The sequence below is a fragment of the Sinohyriopsis cumingii genome, unplaced genomic scaffold (genome assembly GCF_028554795.1).
Source record: "Sinohyriopsis cumingii isolate HCF-2022 unplaced genomic scaffold, ASM2855479v2 utg001554l, whole genome shotgun sequence".
Lineage (NCBI taxonomy): Eukaryota > Metazoa > Mollusca > Bivalvia > Unionida > Unionidae > Sinohyriopsis > Sinohyriopsis cumingii.
Window position 1 is genome coordinate 601,836 of NW_028316017.1, and position 25,534 is coordinate 627,369.

General features: G+C 36.0%; 1 protein-coding gene across 3 annotated transcripts in view; it reads right to left on the reverse strand.

The window, feature by feature from the left end:
- Window positions 1–25,534, reverse strand: part of LOC149771955 (tRNA (uracil-5-)-methyltransferase homolog A-like) — an 80,270-nt gene that overhangs the window by 22,037 nt on the left and 32,699 nt on the right. For 2 of the 3 annotated variants that reach the window (XM_089948041.1, XM_089948038.1), the window contains 6 exons: window positions 24,253–24,316; window positions 21,167–21,273; window positions 18,830–18,976; window positions 12,619–12,722; window positions 8,747–8,798; window positions 7,058–7,118 (listed from right to left, as the gene is read on the reverse strand). In XM_089948041.1, the coding sequence (XP_089804167.1) occupies window positions 7,058–7,118; window positions 8,747–8,798; window positions 12,619–12,722; window positions 18,830–18,976; window positions 21,167–21,273; window positions 24,253–24,316 (535 nt within the window). The remainder of the gene's footprint in view (window positions 1–7,057; window positions 7,119–8,746; window positions 8,799–12,618; window positions 12,723–18,829; window positions 18,977–21,166; window positions 21,274–24,252; window positions 24,317–25,534) is intronic. The other variant, XM_089948040.1, reaches the window with a different exon arrangement.

Consider the following 25,534-nt stretch of genomic DNA (forward strand, 5'->3'; position numbering starts at 1 on the left):
AGTCACATTATCCTGACACCAGGCCAACCTTTCCTCACACTAACCTCTTAACGCTGAGCGCCAAGCGAGGTAGCTGTTAGTACCATTTCTGTAGGTCTTTGGTATGACTCGGCCAGGGTTCGATCACACGACCTCCCACTTCCGAGGCGGACACTCTAACCACTAGGCCACCCGAGCGGTCAAAACCAATGTATAATAAATGCATTTGTATTACTGTGTTGACAACGTATACTTTGTCCATCTTCATTTAATGAAATCCATACTGCTTTATATTTTTAATCCATTTATAAAATAAATACATGCAATGACTTATATGTTATTTACTGGTATAAAAATCATAATCCAGAATGATGCAATACACATTATCTCATAATACAGTAGTCCCACTCTTATAAGGCCACCCCTAATGCAGCAGGGAAGTGGCCTTATAATGAGGGTGGCCTTTCTAGAGGGGGATGACAAATGCGAATAGTAAATACATATGAAGAAAGTCACAAGTACATTTAATTTTAAATATTTAATATTTTAATTAAAAGGTCACATGCATGATGCGAAATAAATGTAAAACAAACTCATCATTTTAAAAAGAATGTTATGAATAACCACTGATATAGTTTTAGAACTGTCTTTATAATCATTTTACAGTTCACATCATCTGTAACTTTGTTGGTAACAGTCTAAAAAACAAACCAGTCTCGTCACATTAAAAATATCCTTGCTGTCATATCCCCTGCATATATCGTTTAGTCTTTTGTTCCAATCTTCGACAACTTCATTATTAACATCAGCTGATTCTCCACTAAGGACAGAACACTTGATATTGTGTCGCACTTGAAATCTGTGCAACCATCCGTTACTTGTGGTAAAGTCGTCATATCCCAATTCAACTGACAAAATTGTTGCTTTTCTTGTCATTCAAATCAGGATACAAACGTCTCCTAGCTCAAACAATCTTCCTTTCTCTGTCCATTTCAACTTCCCACTTCTGCAGAATTGTTTCATTATTCTTTCACGATATTGTTTATCTGAGTCTTCCCGACATTAGTTTTCTGCAAGGATCCTCAACGACACCCCCCCGTCAGTTGAATTACTTTCACGTTTTCCTCTCAATTGAGAATTTTTATTTTCCTCGATGACATGTTGATCTTTATGCAGAAAGTTATTCATGTTGCCAACTACACTACTGATAAAACAATTTTGTATGCATCTAAACAAATTGCCATGTGTTTTTAAAGAAGTGATCTTGTCACGTGATTCGTTAGTCGCAGTCTGGTACCCTATTGTTTTTATACATTTCTTACACTAAGTGAGAGAAGCCAAGACGGCTTCGATATGTACCATTAACATCACGCAGATTTGACCTCGCGGCCGTTAGGGTTCGTAATTTTGACAATTATTGTCAGTAGTAATAGCCACTGATTATCAAAGTGAACAGGCATAACATCTTACGAAGGGAAGCCATAAAGGCTACCAAGCCATTTTCCTGCTGACTTGGGTATTGTACATCGATACTGCCACTTCTCAGCTGTTACTACTGTTCAATAATTGTAATTTTAACAATTATCAGTGACTAAACCGGACATCTTATGATAACACAGCAGTAAGGCTAATTGGATTACATGTACATACCCTTTTGTATGAATTAAAAGTTGAGTCTTTCTTGGTTCTTATGGAATAAATTTGGCTTCTCGTGAGGCGTAAATGATATAATATTAACCTTAGTGGTAAATGTACTTTACTCAACACTTCTTTCAGTAACGAAATCCTGACATTGGGGAAACAGAAATCAGATTACTTAACACAAGTTATGAATAAAATACTGGTTCTGGATACATATTCAAATAAAATGTGGCCACTTGTGAGGGGTAAATTTTATATTATTGCACTAATATGCTGGCCGCTGGTCGCGTTAGCCGGGTGGCCTTTTGCAAGGGGTACTTTTGAACACAAACTCGTCGGTGCCAATGGATTCTGGCCATAAGGAGTGGGTGGCCGCTGGTCAGGGGGGCCGTTCAAGAGGTGGACTACTGTACATTAATTTAAAAAGTATTATAGTAAACAAAGTCCACATTTTTGTGATTCATAGTATCCTGTAAATGTCACTGTCTGATATCATCTGGTTCAAAGCACAAGAATTCATCTTCATTGTGAGTTGCCAAATACAATTCTAATTCCTCCACTATCCTCCAGCCATTGTAAACATCATCCGACTCGGACTCCTCATTTCATTCATTGTCCATTCCTGATTTTGTGTCTATACTGTCATCTGTTGGTACTTCAGAGTTGTTCTTGTCTATTCCATCCAAGCATTGGAAATACCCACAATTCTTAAATGATTTGACCATCATCTCATTTGGAATTTCCTCTCACTCATTACAATACCCACTGAGATATGAACTCAATCCCTGGACACATCACATTTCCTGCCTTTGTAAATTCTTTGTGCCCACCTACAGTCTGCTTGTGGCACTGTTAATGCATAATTGCCTTGAATGGCTTGTTTAGGCAAACATCCATTGGTTGTAACACCGACGTGATGCTACCAGGGATCATAGCTTGGTAGGTTTGATGTCGTCACAGCTTGTTTCTCAGACTGCATCAAATTCACCCAAACACACTGTTCTATAACCAACTTGCTCAAACCATACTCCCAATTTGCAAGGGCTTTCCATTACTTGAATCTTCTTAAAATGTCTGACACTATCAACTAGAAATGACTTTTTCTTGCACCAGTCATGTATCTGTTCCTCTGACACATCAAATTCAGGTTCTGCACTAGTGTTGTTTTTCTCTGCAAAGTCTATAAACTTTATGCTCCATTATATGCATCACACTGGTGAAAGTACTAAGTTAGTAATTCATGATGTATGATATCTAACTGACAAAGTACACTGTAATTGACATAACACTGACTATTCATAAACTCTGAACATTATTTACGTAGAGGTTGAGCTTGGGGTCTGTAAGAGACACTTTGCTTTGATCATAGTCTTTGAATTCACATCAAAGGATTGCCACAAAAGAACAGATGTAAGTTGCGTGGTATGATCAAAGGTACTCAACATGACACTGAACAAGTATCAAATTCATGGCATATTATTGATAGACTTTACAGAGGAAAACAAACAACAACAGTGCATCAAATTGTCCACCAGGGGAAAACAAACCAATGTTACTTTTCATGCTAAAGGATTAAATTAGCAAATCTATCAAAACATTAGGTTACTTACCCACCCTAGGATGGGAATTATAAAAAATAATTTAAAAAAAAGTATTGGGATGAGCAAGATTAAAAGAAAGTTTGAACCTAAAAATACATAAATTGGCAAGCTGGTTATTTTTCTGTCTTCTTCGTTTATAATTGGCAGATATTTCTTTTGTTTTCTGACAGCAATCCAAGCCAGCTACCATAAGCCTGAAACTGGTTTGGGTTAGAGGGAATTCTGTCTTGTGTCAAAATACTTCGATATTTAATTACATTGTACTCCATAACATTAGCATGATTACCATACCTGTGTATATGGTCAAAGTCACTAACATCAAAACAAACTAGAACTGGTTTTGATAGTATTACAATTATTTTAAAAAGCATTTTATTTCTGTATCTGTACTGCATTTGTATTAAATGGATTGATTAGTAAAAAATAATGTTGGTGTCCCATGACTTATAATACATAAAACATGAAAATTGCTATATTTTCATGTCCCAACATTTATAAGTCATAAAAAATTACTGTGGAGAATATTTATGGGTGTCCCAATATTTATAATGTCCCAAGATATACAGTCATTACTGTAATGTCAGATTTTAAACTTTTATGTTATATCTCATTTATAATATGACCCCTACACTGCATTAATAGACTTTTTAGTAAAAATAGTCAACTTATAAGCGAGTATATAAAGTAAGCAAATTTTAAGAAAATCAGTATCTTTGTCAATACTGATGAAATAATGTGTGTACTAAGATATTGTGATACGCCCAACAAAACCCTATGAAAGACGGCAAAACATTGATATAGTTACATGCTCCTTAATATGTGACTGATAAAATCCTACAATGACAGAATAGCAGGGGTCCACCAAGAGCTATCATGGTATATAACATTTTGCAATACTAAGATAAATCAGTACAATAAAAATATTGCACATGAATTCACTTGACTATACAATATAGGTATAGGTGGAGGGTGTAAAACTATGGGCTTCAGTGCAATAGTGTAAATAGAGTACTTGTGTACTCGGCAACTGGTCTTACTGTATCTGAAATAGTAATTCCATTGAAAATATGCACAAAGAAGGCTACCAGCTGGACTCCCGGTACTAATTCAGTTCCCATAGTAAATCTATGCAAACACCATGATATCAAAAATTCAATAGCGTAAAATTTCTGTATGCTCATAATCAAACCTATATTTATCAGTATAGATGAAACCTGGATGTCAGCTTCTGTGTAGAGGAAAGGATATGAGCTGTGGCATTTTCTGGACCTGCATGTGTGTGAAACATGTGCTTTCAATTCCGCACCAAAGAGTCAGGTGCTAACTTTAGTAATGAATGTTACAAACTCAAGACTGTTAAAAGACTGAAATTCCATCAACAAAACAATGTCTCTATTTTTTCCCCACTTACAACTAGGATAAGCTCTCAAAAGATTCTTTTCCTACAACATAACTTACATTATTAACCCATCCTGGTCAGCCAAACCCATATATACTCGATTTTATGTTCACCCATTTCCAGGCTGGTTCCCATTTTTCCATATCATTAGTACCATGTGTCCTGCTAGCATTTTCTCTCCTACATTCCCTTCAAATCCAGATACTTAATTTCTTGCTAATAAGCTCACATAAATGCATGAAACAATATGACTTTCTGAATTATTCATATGTGGTGGAAATTTTACTGAAAATAAAATGCCCCCAACTGGACACTGGAAGTTTCTTATTAAAAGATATCTTGTAATTAGGCTTGAAATATACACCTAACTAAAATCCTTACATTAGTATTAACTTCATAATGTACTTCAGATGAACATAGCAACTGGGTTAAAACTGCCTCAGCCAAGTTTGGGAGTAAATCATTCAATTTATGGGTAAAGAGCAATCCCCAAAACAGCTGAGCAATTCTCAAAAAGATAAAAGAAAGACCAAATGAAATAACCCCTGTGCTGACTGATACAAATGTTGAAAGCTTTAAGTTTGCACTACTGCACAACAAATACATGTAGTAGTATGGTTAGTTTAAACAGATCCTTCCATCCCTAAAATTTAAATGGTTTTTTGCAATGTCATGTGACATTAGCATTACTTTGACAGAAGTCCTGTCCATATCAAGTGATCTGAAGCTAATGTTTGCATTTCTGACCAACTACCTTACATATAACTATATATATAACATTAGCATTACAATCAAATGTGGCCTGTGTATACTGCAGAGACAAAAAGGATTGAATTACTTTAAGCACATTGGTACTGCCATATGATGACTTAAAAACTTACATGAAAGACATAATGTGAGAATATATTTATGGAGTTATCTTTCAGAGAAAACATGAAGAGGAGGAGGATTTTGTTTTTACATGCATGTGGAAATTACCCAAAATGCTCCCAACAAATGCCCAACAACAGTCAAGGAATTTTCTGGAACTCTAAAGTACAAAATATCTTATTCCACTTATTAAAAGGAACATGCACAGAGAACAGGGATTACTATTTACCAAGAAAGCTAATTTTTCTACTAAATTATATTTTTCTGAGAAACACAAGTAATATGAGCCTGCTACCTCCTGAATCCAGCCCAAGTAAAAGTCAAAACTTTGTCTTTTCTGCCTATATCAACTATATAACTCTTCCCTGTTATCCCCCTTTGCCACTACTGGAGTTTTAAGCAGAGAGAACTACAAATGAGGATGATCACATAGGGGGTAGTTGGCATCGTCTTCAAGTGATGTGATTGGGTAAATATTCTCAGAGAAACATAATTTACTATAAAATGTGCTTTCTTCTCTTAATGACTGATCACTGATGGTAACTGGCTTTTGACAACATTGTGTCATGAAGATCACTGAACCATTTGAACTGAACTAACAATAGTTTGGGTACTGAAAGGGCACTCACCAAAGCTATATCTATCAGGAAATGGGTTTTGTATGATACAAGCTTCAGCAAGGTCCATGCTTGTGGCTTGAATTTATCTGATTTGAGCCATGTTAATACCCATGACAGAATCCATTTTGGAAACAGTGTGATAGATCTGGGTCTATTCCAATCAAACTGGCTAGCAGGTCTAACTGACTTTTATTGTGACCAATATCTCTTCTGCCGTGATGTCTGAAGGCTTCAGATATCATGGAGCGGTAGCCTATAATGGTAAATGGAGCCCACTTTTCTCCTTGCAGCCAAAGAGAAAAATGTTGGTTAGTTGAGGGATTGAGACACTCAAAGGGATGATGTTACTGATTCAACACACAAATTTCCCTCATAAGCCTTCAGAGTGGAGGGCCTATTTGCTCCAAAGATCCTCTTCACAATCAAAGGTCTAATTTCATTATCTCAAAAGGCTGTTCTGATAAGAGCCAGGCATGAAGGGGAATATGGTGATTGTCAAGATATCCTGACGCACAGCACTACTTTGATCTGATCATGGTGGAATTTAGGTTTTGGGTATGGAATTTAGGTTTTGGGTATGGAATTTAGGTATGGAATTTAGGTTTAAGACTACCATCAAGGAGATATACCAGATATTGCCAGGTTTTGGAATGCCTCCGCCTACTTCCACTATTCATGATTATAAAGTCAAAGTGTTGTTCGATATACTCAATGAAGTCTCCATCCTTCTGGCTGTTTCCCCAGTCCAAAAAAATCAAGGAAAGTAATGATAGCTGCTCTGAATGTATCTATAGCCCTGGGAAGTACATAACAATTACAAGAACAAAGCATACAAACAAAATTATACACTCTGCAAATCTGATCAAAGTGATATGCTGTGCTTGGCTCAATATGCAAGTCATCTACCATGGAAGCATTCCTTCCTTGTGGAATACAAAGTCACATACCTTGAAAGAAAGCATCTGGAGATATTCTGAATTGTAGATCCAGCAACTTCTCTGTTATATGCTGAAATTGATGGGAAAAGTGCCATTATTCAAATAGCAACCTAAGGTGCTTCTGTGAATCAATTAAAAGGAAAAGTAATGGATGTTGTGTGTAGATTTATATCGTTAGAATTATTATGGTTTGACATGAGTAATACCTGAAAATGTACACACCTGTCATCAAATTTGTAAACATAAACCATCGGTCACGTTGACCTATTTTTGTGCTGTGAGTGAAGTACTCATCAAGCTGCATGTCTTCACCAAGTTTCATATATAACACTATGTATACAAGATGCAAAGAAGAGTATCAAAAACATATTACACCCCAATGTAAGATCATTTGTAAAAAATATTTTTCTATCTTTCAGTCTTAGTGACTCTGACTTGATCTACTGACTCCAAAATCGAGAGATTCTTTCTCATCTCAAATGCAAGATATCCACAAAGTACAGACATGGTTTGTAGCAAAGCACATGAGTTATTTTGTAGAAAACATCTTTCTTAAAGTCCTGACCTTGACCTTTTACTGTAAACTCCCAGATCAACAGGTGTCTACATTGTTTCAAATGGAAGTCACTTTCAAAAGTTAAGTCCAAGCATGTGGTACAGAACTTAAACAGATTTGAGGAAATCAATTTTCCTTTTTTCAGTCCCTATGTCCTTGGCCTTTAACCACTGACCAAGCGTGGTTAGGTGATAAAGAACTTGAGATATTAACCCTTAAATGAATAGGTGTCTTCCTTGTCTCAAATGCAAGCCCTCCATAAAGTCCAGTCAAAATATGAATAGGTGTCTTCCTTGTCTCAAATGCAAGCCCTACGTAAAGTCCAGTTAAAATAGGAATAGGTGTCTTCCTTGTCTCAAATGCAAGCTCTCCATAAAGTCCAGTCAAAATAGGTGATAAAGAACTTATTTTCTTTCTAGAGTCACTGTGATCTTGATCTTTGACTTTTTGACCTAAAATTCAAAAGGTGTTATTTTGTCTCCAATACAAGCTATTTACAAAGCTTGATTATGGTATATGTTACATAAGTTATTGTGTAGAAACAGTTTTAATTGATCAAATTCCTAGACCTTGAACTTCGACCCCCAAATTAGAAGGTTTTTCTCTTGGAAAGTAGCTGCAAAGTTTGGTAATGGTATATGGTGAAGAACTTGAGTTATTATGTAGAAACAAGAGAGGGAACAGACTGACCAGTGGACATCATAATTTAATAATGCTCCACCTTTTGACAGACCTCTGTGGTTGTGAGCTAAACGGAAAAACTAACACTATGCCAGTAGAAAATAAAATTAGGTTGCAGTAAATTTCTTTTGTTGTAAGATTGCATTACTAATAGAAGATGCATACAAGTGTCCAGTTGATTCTAGCATGAACAGCGCTCGAGATACAACACAAAATTTAACCAAAGTCAATGAAGCATGAAATATTGATGAGAGTGACCTTCTTGGAATAAAAACTGGATGAGGTGCAATGGGGTATACATACGTATATGCTTTAATATGTGTGGATGCTGACTGATGACTGGGGTAGAATAATAACTCTCCCACAGGAAAGCTAAATTCAAAATGTTTTAAGCTTTTAAGCTACACATTTAAAGTACTTCAGCGTTTGCAAAGATATACACAAAATGGAAAGCTCCAAACCTTGTCTCCAAATAAATGCTCATGTGATACATCTGTAGATGACCCACAACACCTGAAAATTAGAATGACAGTCTGTTATGAGCCACATAATTGACGATACCTACTTAAATATGTTTGAAATAGGGACAAGTATGTGAATAAGGTGTGATGCTACATGTGAATGGGTATACTCCAATGTCCATCCACAATATTATAGCACAGTTATATGATCTCTATGCATAGGTTTTATTTCTGGATACTTTCCTATTATTTCTGCATTACGTCTCTAAGTATAACAAACATAACATTTCTGATTTTGGTACCTCACAAATTAATGAGAATTCACAGACGGAATGATTCAATGATATATCGATGCATTAATACTTTCAGCATACCGATACAAATATCAAGACAAGCGGTGAAGAATTGGTACAAAACAAATACTTACCCTATACAAGTTGCTTTAATATGCAGCAGTCATAAATAATTATCAGTCCTTGACCCCTTTCTTTCTCTTTAAACTGTGAATTCATCTGAGACAGATGTTGCAGGCACAGGCATTCATTTTTGTCACTTAGAAAAATAACTTATCCCTTCAATTTGATGTGGTTCATAATGTCCCCAACCACCATCTTGCCGATTCCAAGCTAATTATCTTATCCCAAATGCATGTTCAGCATAAAGGAGACATTCCAAATGTCTTCCCCATTTATAATGTAGTACTTTACTCATCATTTTTCAGCAAATGTGGATACGTGAGAAAGCTTGCCAGTAGCTTCTTGTGGGTTGGTGGATCTTTCCGGGGTTTTCCCGGGTTCTTCCTCCACCATTAATACTGGCTGCCATGTACAGCCTATCGTGTGCTGAAAAATGGTGTTAAACCCTACAACAACAACAATAACAACAACTCATCATTTAAAAACCACTTTTTCATTAAGTTTCTCTGTTGATTCGTATCTTGTCTACCTGGGTCTAATTTGATGGCTACACTTCCAGTGCAACACACAGTGAAATATGTTACATTGAATTCTTATTGGTGGTGATTGTTTGTTCCAGTTCAGGGTAAACAACCACCAATCAGAATTTAATGTAGCTTATTCCTTTTGTGACTTACAAGAAGCACTGGCAAAGCAACAGAGAAATGTCAGGCTACAGGTATTTAAATGATCCATAAAACTTAAATCATACATGGGAAGCAAATTTGGAATATATATATATTATATATATAAATCTCTCTATGTTGAGATATTTAATTAGTGACTGAACATGTGTGATTTGGACTTTTAACATAGCTTTAATAATTTTTCAGTCAAGTTGCTACAATGTCTGCAGTGTGACCGTTTATAGTGATGTCTAGCACTGAGGCATCATGCCGCAGACATGTAGCATGATGTCCCACCCAGTCATTATCCTGACACCAGACCGACCAATCCTAACACTAACCTCTTAATGTTGAGCGCCAAGTGAGGCAGTTGTCTGCACCGTTTTTGTAAGTCTTTGGTATGACTCTGCCTAGGGATCGAACCCACGACCTCCCGCATCTGAGGTGGATGCTCAAACCACTAGGCCACCAGAGTGGTGTGACTGAACATGCCAATGGGATAAATAAAATTAGCAAAACTTGGTGAGGGGGCAGATTTCAAACAGCAAGAATTTGTCACTTTGCATAAATTTTTAATGTTTTTTTAAAAAAGGTTTTCTAAAGTTTCCCTTCTTCTCTAACACTAACAAAAACAAGTGACTGTGGCTGTGACACTTGTCTTGCATCTGCAGGAAATACAATGTGATAGATTTTGTTGGAATTCATCCCCACTCCCACACCCAAACTTGTGCCAGATGAGGAAATTCCACTATTTCTTCTGTTTTGAAGACAATACTGTAAAGCTTCCAAGTTTAAGTGAAGACTTGAAATTTGTAATAAAATGTTTTAAAAGCATTCATGCAGTGAAAAACAAAGGGCATGGTGGCCATGATGAGTCATGCATCTGATCAAATGGGGCAGTATGAAAGGACCCAAGAGGTTGAATTGAAATCACTGACAACTAACAGGTAGTCTGTCTGAAACTATTCTTGTTATCTTGTCATGGATGAGAATGACATATAAATAGATGCCATGTCTATGTCTCTCTCTAATCTGCATACTAAAAATACAACCAATATGTCAGCACACATAAATGGGCACATCAACCATTAACATACCTTCTGAAGATGGAAACACCATCAAGTTTATATGTGCATCTATAATGTATCATACTATAGGCTGTGTATTGTTTATCATGAATTGCATCAATATGTTGCACATGTTTATCATTTCACAGGATGCTGTATGAAATACCCAATGTGAGAGATTGACTGTTCAAGACTTTTTTAAAAATACAGATACCAGCCTCCAATTTTTTCATAAACATTGTAGGCATGTCACTGATACATTTAGGCATGTCACTGATACATTAGGCATGTCACTGATACATTAGGCATGTCACTGATACATTCAGGCATGTCACTGATACATTTAGGCATGTCACTGATACATTTAGGCATGTCACTGATACATTAGGCATGTCACTGATACATTAATGTATTCAAAGCAAAATGAAGTTGACTGATCTGAGAAAGCTTTCTACAGTATGCTGGTAAAGGCTAGAATGCTTTCTATAGTATGCTGGTAAAGGACAGAACACTGTCTACAGTATGCTGGTAAAGGCTAGAACACTTTCTATAGTATGGTGGTTGTGGTTGTTGTAGGGTTTAACGCCATTTTTCAGCACACGATAGGCTATACATGGCGGCCAGTAATAATGGTGGAGGAAGAACCCGGGAAATCCCCAGAAAGAACCACCGACCCACAAGAAGCTACTGGCAAGCTTTCTCACATACCCACACTGGCTGAATCCGAGACTCAAACCTACGCAGATAGAGGTGAGATGGCAGTGATCCATAACGGAGAGCGCTTTAGACCACTCGGCCACTCGGGGCCCCATAGTATGGTGGTAAGGTTAGAACGCTTTCTATAGCATGGTGGTAAAGGTTAGAATGCTTTCTATAGTATGTTGGTAAAGGCTAGAATGCTTTCTATAGTATGCTGGTCAAGGCTAGAACGCTTTCTATAGTATGCTGGTAAAGGCTAGAATGCTTTCTATAGTATGATGGTAAAGGCTAGATGCTTTCTATAGTATGCTGGTCAAGGCTAGAATGCTTTCTATAGTAAGCTGGTAAAGGTTAGACTGCTTTCTATAGTATGGTGGTAAAGGTTATAATGCTTTCTATAGTATGCTGGTAAAGGCTAGAACACTTTTTATAGTATGGTGGCAAAGGTTAGAGTGCTTTCTATAGTATGGTGGTAGAGGTTATAATGCTTTCTATAGTATGGTGGTAAAGGTTATAATGCTTTCTATAGTATGCTGGTAAAGGCTAGAACACTTTCTATAGTATGGTGGCAAAGGTTAGACTGCTTTCTATAGTATGCAGGTAAAGGTTAGACTGCTTTCTATAGTATGGTGGTAAAGGTTATAATGCTTTCTATAGTATGCTGGTAAAGGCTAGAACACTTTCTATAGTATGGTGGCAAAGGTTATAATGCTTTGTATAGTATGGTGGTAAAGGTTAGACTGCTTTCTATAGTATGGTGGTAAAGGTTAGAATGCTTTCTATAGTATGGTGGTAAGGGCTAGAACGCTTTCTATAGTACGCTGGTAAAGACAAGAATGCTTTTTATAGTATGATAGTAAAGGCTAGAACACTTTCTATAGTATGCTGGTAAAAGGTAGAATGTTGAAAAATAGTGGTGATAATCTTTTTGAACAAGAGTATGACACATCTGTTTCAGCCAAACTGTCTATCTCTGATGTTGATGTCATCTCTAAATACCAATTCTTGTTTAATCATGTTTATACTTCTCTGAATGTGACCTGAAGAAGCAGCTTGTGATGCCCAAGTCCTGACCATCTCCAGCTGTGAAGTATTCACGCAGACGATTTTTCTCAGATTCTACTTTATCCTTCATAAAAAATTGAATGATATAAGAACACTTATGAGTTTTCATTTGAAACAAAATCTAAGATATGTTTTTTTTTAAAACATTCAATGACAGCACAATATACATAAATTTCCTGTAAACAATAGATTCTGATTAGTTTTTATATTTAATTCTTATTCAAGAAATTTGCCCTTATTCCAGATAAGAGTACAAACAAAACAAATAAATGAATGTAGGCAAGAAGCTATCAAAAGTCTCTACAGTACAATTGAATGTCTCCACAGTACAATCTAATGTTTCCACAATACAACTGAATGTCTCCACGGCACAATCTAATATTTCCACAATACAAATGAATATCTCCACAGTACAATCGAATGTCTCCACAGTACAATTGAATGTTTCCACATTACAATCAAATGTTTCCACACTACAATTGAATGTCTCCACAGTACAAATGAATGTTTCCACAGTACAATTGAATGTTTCCACTGTAATATATTATATGGTACCATACAACTTGCTTATAAGTAGAGTCCAAATGCAAACAACATAGACTCTGATCTGTCATATTATAATGTGCTTGCATATCAGGGCCTAAGATGTTTGTTCCACTGATTACTCCTAACAATCTGCACAGACCCAGATCTGCCTGTCTATTATGCAACAGCAGATGTGGCACTTCCAATTCATTGTTGGACTCAACTTATAAGCACGTATATACGGTAACTTACATGGTCTAAAGAGAACACTATTTTCTCGCAACATTCTTGACAGAGAGCTAAAGAAAAGTCTTCCTATGATACTCAAACATCTTGTTTTCACAAGGAACTATGCATTGTGCAATCTTTCCCTGTCATAATTGGATAAACTGATAAAGTATTTTTCTCAGAGGAAAGGCAACAAAGTATACAGGTCGACACCTGGATTGAAGACTCAATAGTGGCATGCTTGAATCTAATCATAATCACAGCTGTTGGAACCTAGAGGTCAAAGTCCATGGTTTTAAAATTGTTTACGTTGATATAATACAGTGAACAAAAAGTCCAAGTGGCTTACATAACAAAAAGTCCAGCCTGGCTTACATAACAGTTGACCATTTCACTAAACAGGCACATGTAGTACACCAGGAACACGTCTTAAGTAACAACTATCTCCTAGACAATAAATCATGTTGATATTAAATATTATACTAAATTCTGATACAAATGATGAAATCATATTTAATATGTACATTCTCTTGCTCATGCTCAAGGTCATCCAAAGTCATAATGATATAACCCATACATGCCAACCCAGAGAGAGGTATAAGCATAATTAATGGTAATAGAGGTATAAGCATAATTAATGGTAATATAAGTGGCAACAATGCATAATCTTAGCATAAAGTGTGTGATCTATATATTACATACCATAATTAAACAACACTGTAAGAAAAGTGTTCAATTATTTATGTTACTAAAATGGATCTGCAGCCTGTCCAAATTCTGGTCACAAATGGGCAAAATTCATGTGGATTAATTAGTACCAGAATACAAACACAAAACATACTGACAAGTTGGTTAAAATCAGCAAAATCCATGTGGATTAATTAATAAGAGAATACAAACATAAAACATGCTGACAAATTGGTTAAAATGGGCAAAATCCATGTGGATTAATTAGTACCAGAATACAAACACAAAACATACTGACAAATTGGTTAAAATCAGCAAAATCCATGTGGATTAATTAGTACCAGAATACAAACACAAAACAAACTGACAAATTGGTTAAAATGGGCAAAATCCATGTGGATTAATTAATACCAGAATACAAACACAAAACATGCTGACAAATTGGTTAAAATGGGCAAAATCCATGTGGATTAATTAATACCAGAATACAAACACAAAACATGCTGACAAATTGGTTAAAATGGGCAAAATCCATGGATTAATTAATACCAGAATACAAACACAAAACATGCTGACAAATTAGTTAAAATGGACAAAATCCATGTGGATTAATTAATACCAGAATACAAACACAAAACATGTTGACAAATTAGTTAAAATGGACAAAATCCATGTGGATTAATTAATACCAGAATACAAACACAAAACATGCTGACAAATTGGTTAAAATGGACAAAATCCATGTGGATTAAGTAATACCAGAATACAAACACAAAACATGCTGACAAATTAGTTAAAATGGACAAAATCCATGTGGATTAATTAATACCAGAATACAAACACAAAACATGTTGACAAATTGGTTAAAATGGGCAAAATCCATGTGGATTAATTAATACCAGAATACAAACACAAAACATGCTGACAAATTGGTTAAAATGGACAAAATCCATGTGGATTAATTAGTACCAGAATACAAACATAAACATGCTGACAAATTGGTTAAAATAGGCAAAATCCATGTGGATTAATTAGTACCAGAATACAAACACAAAACATACGGACAAATTGGTTAAAATGCAGTGTTTCCCTTTACGCACATTTGTGCATCAGGGATGCATGCTAGAGAAAATTGACACACTCATTTTGTTGCCATGGGGTTTTTTTACACAAAGGATTTGCATAATGCAATCAGAATTTATTTAATATTCAATGCATTGGATGAGAGGTGGCATCGTGTATACTTCGAGCATAGGCATTAACTGGTTCCCCACTTTGTTTACTCCCTCTGTTGCGCTCCTCTATTTGTATAGCAGAGTGCAATGCAAGGAACATAAGAAATAAGGAACCAGACTAGCATAGGCAATGTATAATGGAGTAGCTTCCCCTAATCTCGCGAGGCCTAACGCGATTTCCATCGAGCTCAGCAAGATGTTATCTTGATGTTTAACCTCAATGCTTGTTTCATTAAAAACAAGATTAAAACCTTGAGCACTAAGAATCATTAGCGAAGAAAGTAAAAGAAGCAGAACACAAAAGAGTAACTGTGGATCTAACTTTAATGAAAAATGGAGAAAATAATTCCCTTAACTGGAATACGGCACATCTATTAGGATTCCCAGTGTCACTCATGTTCGCATGATCGTGAATAATCCTTTCGTGGCAGGGTTTAAGAATTTTAAAAAATCTGCCCTCATTTGCCACAAGATATCTGGAGAAAACATTATAACCCAATACATTCTTTCACAACAAAGAAATCAGTAAACTTGCCGAGACAAATGCGTTTATTGGATTACACAGTCAGGGGGTCATTGCAGATTTTTTGGTTTTTAACTTTGCTGCAATAAAAGATCATAAAGTTCAAGTGTAACTTATTAGAAACAAGATGAATCCTCCTTGATTTTTGGTTAAATTTGTTCTAGGACGAAGTACAATGAAATCGATGATAGTACACATTTTATTACAGGAGTAAATTAACTGCCATTTGGTTAAAAAGATTTATTAGGCTTTTTGTATTGGCTTGTATATAATGAGTTGGTCTATAATATTGCTTCAAAAAGATTATAAGGAGAGTATGACTTTAAAAGAAAAATAAACTAATAAAATTATTCTTTGAATGGACAATGCATTTGTTTGTTAGTTTATTTGTATGTTTAGAGAGAGAGAGAGAGAGAGAGAGAGAGTATGTTGTGCTCAGATGAAAATTTGTCAGTACACTTTTGACCCCCACATTTTTTATTTGACCCCCTAGTTCAGACACCAAGGGTTTTTATTTACCCTCAGTTTTACTCCCCTGGGGGATACACTGTAAAATGGGCAAAATCCATGTGGATTAATTAGTACCAGAATACAAACACAAAACATACTGACAAATTACATATATAAAACACTCACATTAACTAGACTACATGTCTAACTTTTGCAGAAGAATTGCAAAGTCTACATGTATATCTTTTGCTGAATAATCATAAAGTCAAGTGTACAAATTCCGCAACAAGCACGGTGATGTACTCAGTCTGAGTTCTGTATAAAGTCAATCTCATATTCTTATTTTCAAATTTATAAAGCACTACTCATTTGTCCTTCCTCTGATCTGAAATGCTTTGAAGCTTAAAAGGGTCTCTCTGCTTAAAGATAAAATCAGTCACATAACATCCATTAGTCACAGCCTACTTTGCTTCACATCCTACTTTGCTTCACATCTGGTGCCATGGTTTTTAAAAGTTTAGACTGGTCCACTGCCTAAATAAATTTTTAATAAAATCAATCATTTAGTCTTAGTTTCATATTGAAGAAACCCATCTGTTTCATTGGAAATGTGCATACACATTGCTATAAGTAGAAAATAGGAAAAACCAATAGGTCTAGGATGGACAAATGTACTCTTTTGCTATTCTTATGCAGTCGTCTTTGTTTTTTTTGAATAATATTCTCATAATTTAGATAAGTGTAATTAAAGAAATGAATCTAAAAATGATGAACACTTTTTATTGTTTCATTTTTATTGTTTTAATATACCAAGAAAGCGTAATACTTATACATGTGGACCTAAGATACAATTGGGTGAAAAAAAGTGTAATGATTATACCAATGTGTATGTATGTATAAACCCATTTACCGAATTTTATAGAAAATGAATGAGAGATAATCACTAGATCTAGAGATGCAACAATGTCATCCAATCTGGTATCTCATTAATCTGGCCTATATCTGAAATTTGATCAAAATCAGATCAAAGAAATGGCTCCAGGAGTGCTAACAAGGTCAATCAGACAGATGCATGATTACCTGTTCACTTTGACATTGTCTATGATCTTGAATACATCCCTTAGTCCATGGAATACAAATGGGATTAGAATATGACTTCTGAAGAGGTAACAAGTCAAGCCAGTCAGATGCAAGATCACCTCATTAATATGCATGGATCTTGCTCATAACCAAAATTATCCAAGATAAATATACACCAAGTCGGATTAAAATAGGATCAGATCAATGACCTCTAGAATAGTCACAAGCTCAAGATCAGATGCAAGATTACATCATTAATATGTATGGGTCATTACTGAATCTATCCAAGATCTTGATGCTATTAGCCAGCCTATTTCTCAAGATTGATTAAAACTGTATCAAAAATGTGACTTCCAGGGGTGTAGCAAGCTCAGCCATTTAGATACAAGATCACCTAACTTGTATGCATGCATTTAACTCATTAACAAATTCATCAGAGACCTTAATGATATAAGCATACATTTCAAGTCGGATCAAAACAGGATCAGAAATATTATGTCCAGAAGAGCAGCAAGTTCAGCCAATTAGATACAAGAACACCTAATAAGTATGCATGGTTCCTGCTCATTACTGAATTTGTTAAAGCTCTCAATGATATAAAGTGTTTATTCTAATTTTTTAAAAATAAAAAAGACCAAAAATACAACCTCTAGAGTTCAGACACAAAAGCCCCTCATATGTATGTGTGGATCTCTGTTATTAATGAATTCATCCAATATCTTAACGATATTATGTATATATTGTAGAGTTTTATCAAAATCGTATCTGAATACAGCCTTAAGAGTTGCAACAAAGTTAATAAATTAGATGGAAGATCACCTTATAAATATTCATCAATCTTACTCATTAGTGAACTCTTCCAAGAATGTTATTATATAAACCATATTCCAAGTTTGATTTACATACAATCAGAAATATGAATTCCTGAGTGGTAGCATGCAATTATTAACTGTTGGACACACAATGTAAAATGCACAACTGATGATGCATAACGGATACAGTACCATACTATAAGCTCCCTTGGCCTTATGGCCAGGTGAACAAATAAAATTAGAATAATGGAACTTTTACAACTTTCTTTTTAAATCTTAATTTCATTGATACAGATCAACTCCAAATATCAGATCTAATTTAGAAACCTAACTGATTTCATTCTTCTCTCTCAAGTTTTGACAATATCATGTCTGGCATTGTGAACCAATACTGAACTCAAACAGCTTATAACCTTTTCTCTCCTCTGCAAGTACAACAAAGGTTCCACAGATCATTGTATCTACGCAGATCATGTAAATCATACCAGAATATGACTCAAAACATCAATACAAATATCTTGACACTGACATCTATCTGCAATCACCAATGTGCAAGAAAAAAGATAATGATGTCTTGCTATCAAATAATACTGAGGAAAAAAAACTTTGTTTTTCAAGTGAGGTTCCTAACCTGTGGCAGTTGCTGAGGATGGAAATCCACCATTATCATCAGATGGTCCAGACGACTGGTCCGGACAGTCAGCTGTTTCCAGTGGCCTGTATGATTCTGGGGACTATATGAAGAATAACCAGTGGACCGTATGTACTCCTGAAACCTCTGGAAGAAATAAAAATTTAGACATAATTAGCAGGCTGGGCAGGGAGGAAGTTGGCATGATGTTTAAGACAAATTCAGATCTGGTGTTAAATACATGTTGTCCACTTTATAAGAAAAGTGGAACAGACATGCTGACACTTGCAAAAACATTGTCTTGGCTGGACACATCTAAATGGTAAACATTGGTATGTGATTTGGTAGTAAGTGTGTGTTTGTGTGTTTTGGATTTTTAACTTAGTTTTAACAATTTATCAGTCATATCGCTATGATGTATGCAGTGTGGCAGTTTAAAGTGATGTCTAGCACTGGGGCATCATGCTGCCGACGTGTAGCATGAAGTCCCACCCAGTCACATTATCCTGACACCAGGCAGACCAGTCCTAACACTAACCTCTTAATGCTGAGTGCAAGCGAGGCAGCTGTTAGTACAATTTTTGTAAGTCTTTGGTATGACTTGGCCAGTGATCAAACCCACGACCTCCTGCATCTGAGACAGACACTCTAAACACTAGGCCACCAAAGCGGTAGTTTAATAGGAGAATTGTCATCATTCAATATTAAGTATTGAGACAAACTATACACACTCATTCATATTATCATATTATCATTATTATAATTCATGCGTAGTAAGACAGTTGCAGGCAAATGACTCACCAAGAACAAGGTCCTTGAATTACTGGGGTCAACAACTGTATCTGAGAGATGCTGTTATTTCTGTAATTTTTGACAACTGTGCTTAAAATTCTGAAGGACATCAATCAATGTCCACCATGGCTATAACCATGTATTGACTACAAGTGGAGGAGCGTATTCTGATACTGACAGATTTAAAATTCTGTACTTCTCTTTAATTGCACATCAAAACTGAATTCTGTCCTTTCCATAAATGGATCGGAATGTTCAGGCAAGTCTACATTGCTCCCATTGTCAACTGGAGGGTTGTCCTTTTCCAGTATGCTCTGTATTTAGGATTATAACATTCCATATGGCAATAACGATGATGAATGGCCACTATGCATAAATAGATATCCTCTGTAGAGGGCAAGGCTAGTCATGTCCAGCCTGGAATATGTTCTGGCTTGGGGATGCTAGTCTCAATGGCCTGATAGCTATAACTGGGATGTCAGTTCACCATGTGCTGTTGTCATCAATATGTCTATCCAGCTGGTCGAGTGGCTGGCTACTGTACACCACTGCTGTAGGAACTGTTAAGTGACGTGTTGTTCACCAGTCCAAGAAGTCAGACTCATGACTGCACAAACCGTTAACTGATTGTCCTGATGGCTGGACAAGCCAGTCAGCTGCTGGGAGTGTAAATAGTAAATGTGTAACTTGTGGATCAGTCCAGCACACTAAGTTGGCTTTAACATTTCTAAGTCCATGCTTGCGTGTACAAGTTTAAGATGGTAAATATCCAAGATATGGGTGGCCAACTAGTGGGAACTAGGGGGGTCTCCTTCTGTGTGTGTGTGTGTGTGTATATATATATATATATATATTTATAAGTATCTGCTTTATCTCCAGATGCTTACCCAGGTTAAAGAAAAAACTTCTAACATTTAAATGCTGATTGTCATATCACAGTATAGACTTAAAATTTGTTTGGTGTGTGTGTGTGTGTGATTAGGATTTCTTATGTAGCTTTAACAATTTTTCAGTCATATTGCTACAATGTCTGCATTGTGGCAGTTTATAGTGATGTCTAGCACTGGGGCATCATACAGCATACATGTAGCATGATGTCACACCCAGTCACATTATCCTGACACCAGGCTGACCAGTCCTAACACTAACCTCTTAATGCTGAGTGCCAAGTGAGGTAGCTGTATGATTTGGCTGGGGTTTGAACCCACAACCTCCTGCTTCCGAGGTGGACTCTCTAACAAACTTGTTTGGTATTTAACTTCTGTTTACCCCCAAACTATATTCCTGTTATGTCTAGATGTTAATTACAAGTTAAAAGCAAATCATACATACTTTCCAGTGTTAAAATGTAAATATAATTTCAAGTTACTCATTCTTGCATGATACTTTTAAAACTTCTAGAATGCCAATTTTAAACACCATTATGAACTAAGCTTGTGGATCACCCTCTGTAAGAAATAACACCTTAACAACTGGAGAGTGAAAACTTGATAAGCTTGAGGCTTTCTGTGATAGAAAAAAAAACACAGTAAAGTGAACTTTAACCTTGACGACTGTTTTCATCTTGTTCGAGATGATTGGGATCTGATCTGGCTCTCCAACTCCCACACTGCCAGATGAATACTGACCATAACGAAACCCGACTGTATTGTCTACAATAGAAAAGAAGTCAACATGATTGGTACAACCCTAAAAAAATCCAACAGTACAATAGGACACATATTATTTAATGATACGTTCATATAACATCACATCTTGTCGATGAAGATTGTTTATACACCATGAAAGCAATAATTAACTTTTTTCTTAAAGTAGATAGAATTTAGCTTCAAATACTGGTGACAGCACCAGTTCTTCTTGAAAGATGGACCCACTATATAGTGTGGTACTTTTGTTTCTTTCACTCTTCAAAACACCAAATATTCTTGGTGCAGTCTTCATTGTAAAGCTTGCCTACAAGAAAGCTTTGTAGGAATAGGATGGTTGATAGGTTTCAATGAGTTCAGTTTCACTACCAGCTTGTTCTTTTATTATGCTATGATTGTTTGTATGTTTCTGTCTTAAACAATTTCAAGTGAGATACACACTGTACCACATGCCAGAAACATTTCTGTTTTGCCTGAAGGACCAGCAACTTTTAAACATCTCCAGAACATTTGCTGGTCATCCAGAGCTGCTTTTCATGCATCTGTAAAATTAAGAGCTGACCATACGGAATAGATAATTAAATTTTTTGTCAAACTAACCATAAAATTATTGGCATCTGACCAGCAATCAGGAACTGATTTCAAACATTGACAAAATGTAGGTAATTGTTGTTGTTGTTCTAGGGTTTAACGCCATTTTTCAGCACAAGATAGGCTATACATGGTGGCCAGTATAACTGGTGGAGGAAGAACACTGGAATACCCAGGAAAGAACCACCAACCCACGAGAAGCTACTGGCAGGCTTTCCCACGTACCCACGCTAGCTGAGCCTTGGACTTGAACCCACACAGACAGAGGTGTGATGGCAGTGATCCGTAACGGTGAGCGCTTTAGACCACTCTGCCACTTGGGGCCCCTGTAGGTAATTACTGGAACTGATTTAAAGCACAGACAAAGTGTAGATACTTACTGGAACTGATTTCAAACACTGACAAATCTTAGGTAATTACTGGAATTTACAAGTGCCCCATGCCAAGCTCAGTGCAAGTTGAATAGGGAAAGTCAAACCTGACACTGGTTAGAAGAAACCTTGATCTACATAAATTTATTCACTTAAAAGATACTGGCTGTTAATATGATTTTAACTGGACACACACACACATACTGATTGCCAATAAAATTAGTCATACATTGGCACACTCTCAAAAACTGACTGAAACTGCTGAAAACTGAACTTGACACACACACACACACACACGGTCTATTAAGGGTACCAAATAGTTATTTATTTACAAGTTTTCAAAAGTCACTATTATTATTTATCAGCCAAATACTGTGATTTCACTCCTAATGTTTTCATGCCTGCTACCAGTAATTAATTCAAAGATCTGATGAAGAAAGATCAAGACAACAGAACCTCTTCCATCTGAGGCTTTTCCTTGATATTAAGGACCAATGAAAATGTCATTTCATGCTAAAACACATCTAAAGTCCCTTAAAGGGACTGAAGCTCTACTGAACAAGAAGGATTCCCAGGTTTTAAGACAGGACCATTTCTTCTTCTGTGCTGAACCATCGTCTGATATTTTTGTTCAATAACAAGATTTCAAATTTTAGCCACTGTGGAAGCCATTTTGGATGTAACATTTACCAACCACACATCATTTAAAGCCTTTTGGTGACAACCCCATTCAGGAGGAGTATCAATAACAAGATTTTCAAGCCGCTCACCATATTGACTGTCCAATCAACGCCATTTTCATGTCAGCCCAACTAGATATAAGAGGTTTTCTGGTGAAAACCCCATGTCAATAAGGCGTTCCATCTGGAACTAGTTGTGATAACTATATTTTCAAGATGACTGCTTAAGTGCCCATAATGGCTGTAGCTCCATTTTCATTTAGGACAAACTAGATATCATAAGACACTTTCTTGAGAAAATCCCATGTTGATATGACTTGTGATATGATGTTTTTGTGGAGTAGCAATGGCAAAATTTTCAAAATAGCAGGTATGGCAACCATACTGGATATCAGATCAGTACCATTTTCATTTAGAACCAACTAGACAGCACAAAAAGTCTTTGGCTGAAAACTCTTTGTCAATATTAATATTCAACCAGCAGTAGTAATGACAAGATTTTCAATGTTAGATCTGTACCATTTTCATTTGGGACTATCAAAGACATCATAAGAAGTCAATGAATTTTCTCTTCAGGATGAGTAGGGATAATAAGATTTTCAAGATGGCTGTTGTGGTGCCAATACTGGTTGTAACATCAGCATTGATTTCATTCTGGACCAAGCAGACATCATTAAAACAAAAATCTTTATCATGCTGACATGATTTTCCATCCAGGAGGATTAGTATTAACAAAATATTCGAGACAGCTTCTGTGGCGGCACTAAAGTTGGATGTATGAGTGACTACATATTCATTTAAGGCCAACTTGTCATCCTAAGGAGTCTTCAAGTGAAAAACCATGTCATCACGATTTTCCATTCAGGATGAGTAGTGACAATAAGATTTTTAAGACGGCTGCTATACTGAACATCAGACAAGCACCATATTCATTTTGGACCAACCAGACATCATTTTTTAGTGAAAACCTCGTATCGATATGACTATCCATTCAGGAGGTGCTATAACAAGATTTTCAAGATGGCCACTATGGCAGCCATATCACATGTTTGAGTGGCACCCTTTTCATTTAGGAAGAAATAGATCATGTGTGAGTAAAGTTTCATGGCAATCCTCAATGCAGTTTAGGAGTAGTGATAACAAATGTGGACAGGCAATAGATGTCCGACGATGGCTGACAGATAACAGGCTATCCCATAAGCTTTTTTGGTCAACCACCAATACAGCAAAAACTTTACACGGCAAAAAACATAATTCAACAGTAAAGAAAATATAAGGGATACACAAAAAAGTCATTTAGTTTGGTAGGGACATAATGTTTAAGATTATACTATATTATTTACCTTTTCCGTTGATATCTTGGCCAATGGTGAACTCACACTTGTTCCTGTATCCACTGACAACAGGCTGAAAAATCATAACTATACTTGTACTAAAATAAAATGCCATTCTTTTGCTGACTGTATACTATCGCCACAAATCACCAACAATTTGCCTCTTGCCTCTATTATTCCAATGAAATGCAACAGTTCAACATAATACCAGTAGCTAGTGCACATTTTGGCAACTGCTCTGAATCAAAACTTTCACGAGGCACCCATGTTCAGGGATTTCAAAGTTGCTTCAAAGCATGATTTTAAAATCCAGCAAATAGAAGTTTTCACACTGTGAAAAGACATCTCCTTTCCCAATATGTTCATTCTGACAATTCCACAAAAGTCCATACAATTAAAATAAATTAATTATAGTACATTTTTTTCAATATACAGATAGTTTATTAGAATGTATTGCTGAAGTTTGATAGAAAAGCATCTATAACTCAGTTCAATAACTGGGATAAACTGTACGCAATTTTCAGAATTACATTACCAGTATTGCTGACCTGACAGCATTAGAAATAGCATGGGATTAAATGTTTATAAATCATTTTATCCCGCTATAGTCAGTAGTACTTTAAGTTGGGTCTTTTGTACTATGCCTGCACTTTGATTTTGAAGAGCTCCCAATAAAAGGAGATAACATATCTCTTTGGAATGAGCTATACGCATACAGAATATCATGGCTTTAATTCATTACGATTTATTAATGACCACCACTGTCCCTCACAGTGAACAAATCATAAAAACTTTATATCAATCATTGAAGAGCTTCATTGAAATGACAATTAAAGTGAGGCTTGAGTATCTATGATTTACTTTACTTGGAATTTCATGCTTACATGTATTGAAAATTGCTACTTGATTATATAAACTCAATATACATTTTTTAATGTTAAGTAATGCTTATTTGTTAATCAATGCAGATCATGGTTTAGAAACAATTCAGCACAATGCCCACTCAATATGTGCCTTTGTCAATCATTTTGAAAATACCTCAATCTGTGCCTCTGTCAATCATGCTGAAAATACCTCAATCTGGGCCTCTGTCATCATGTTGAAAATACCTCAATATGTGCCTTTGTCAATCATTTTGAAAAAACCACAACAAAGCAGACCATCAATACCTCTAACAAAGCATGACATTACTCTTATTGAATCTAGCAAAGGTTTGATCACTACATCCAACATCTGATGATTGACACCAACGATTGGCAGGGATTTTCTCTGTTGAGACCTATAAGACCAG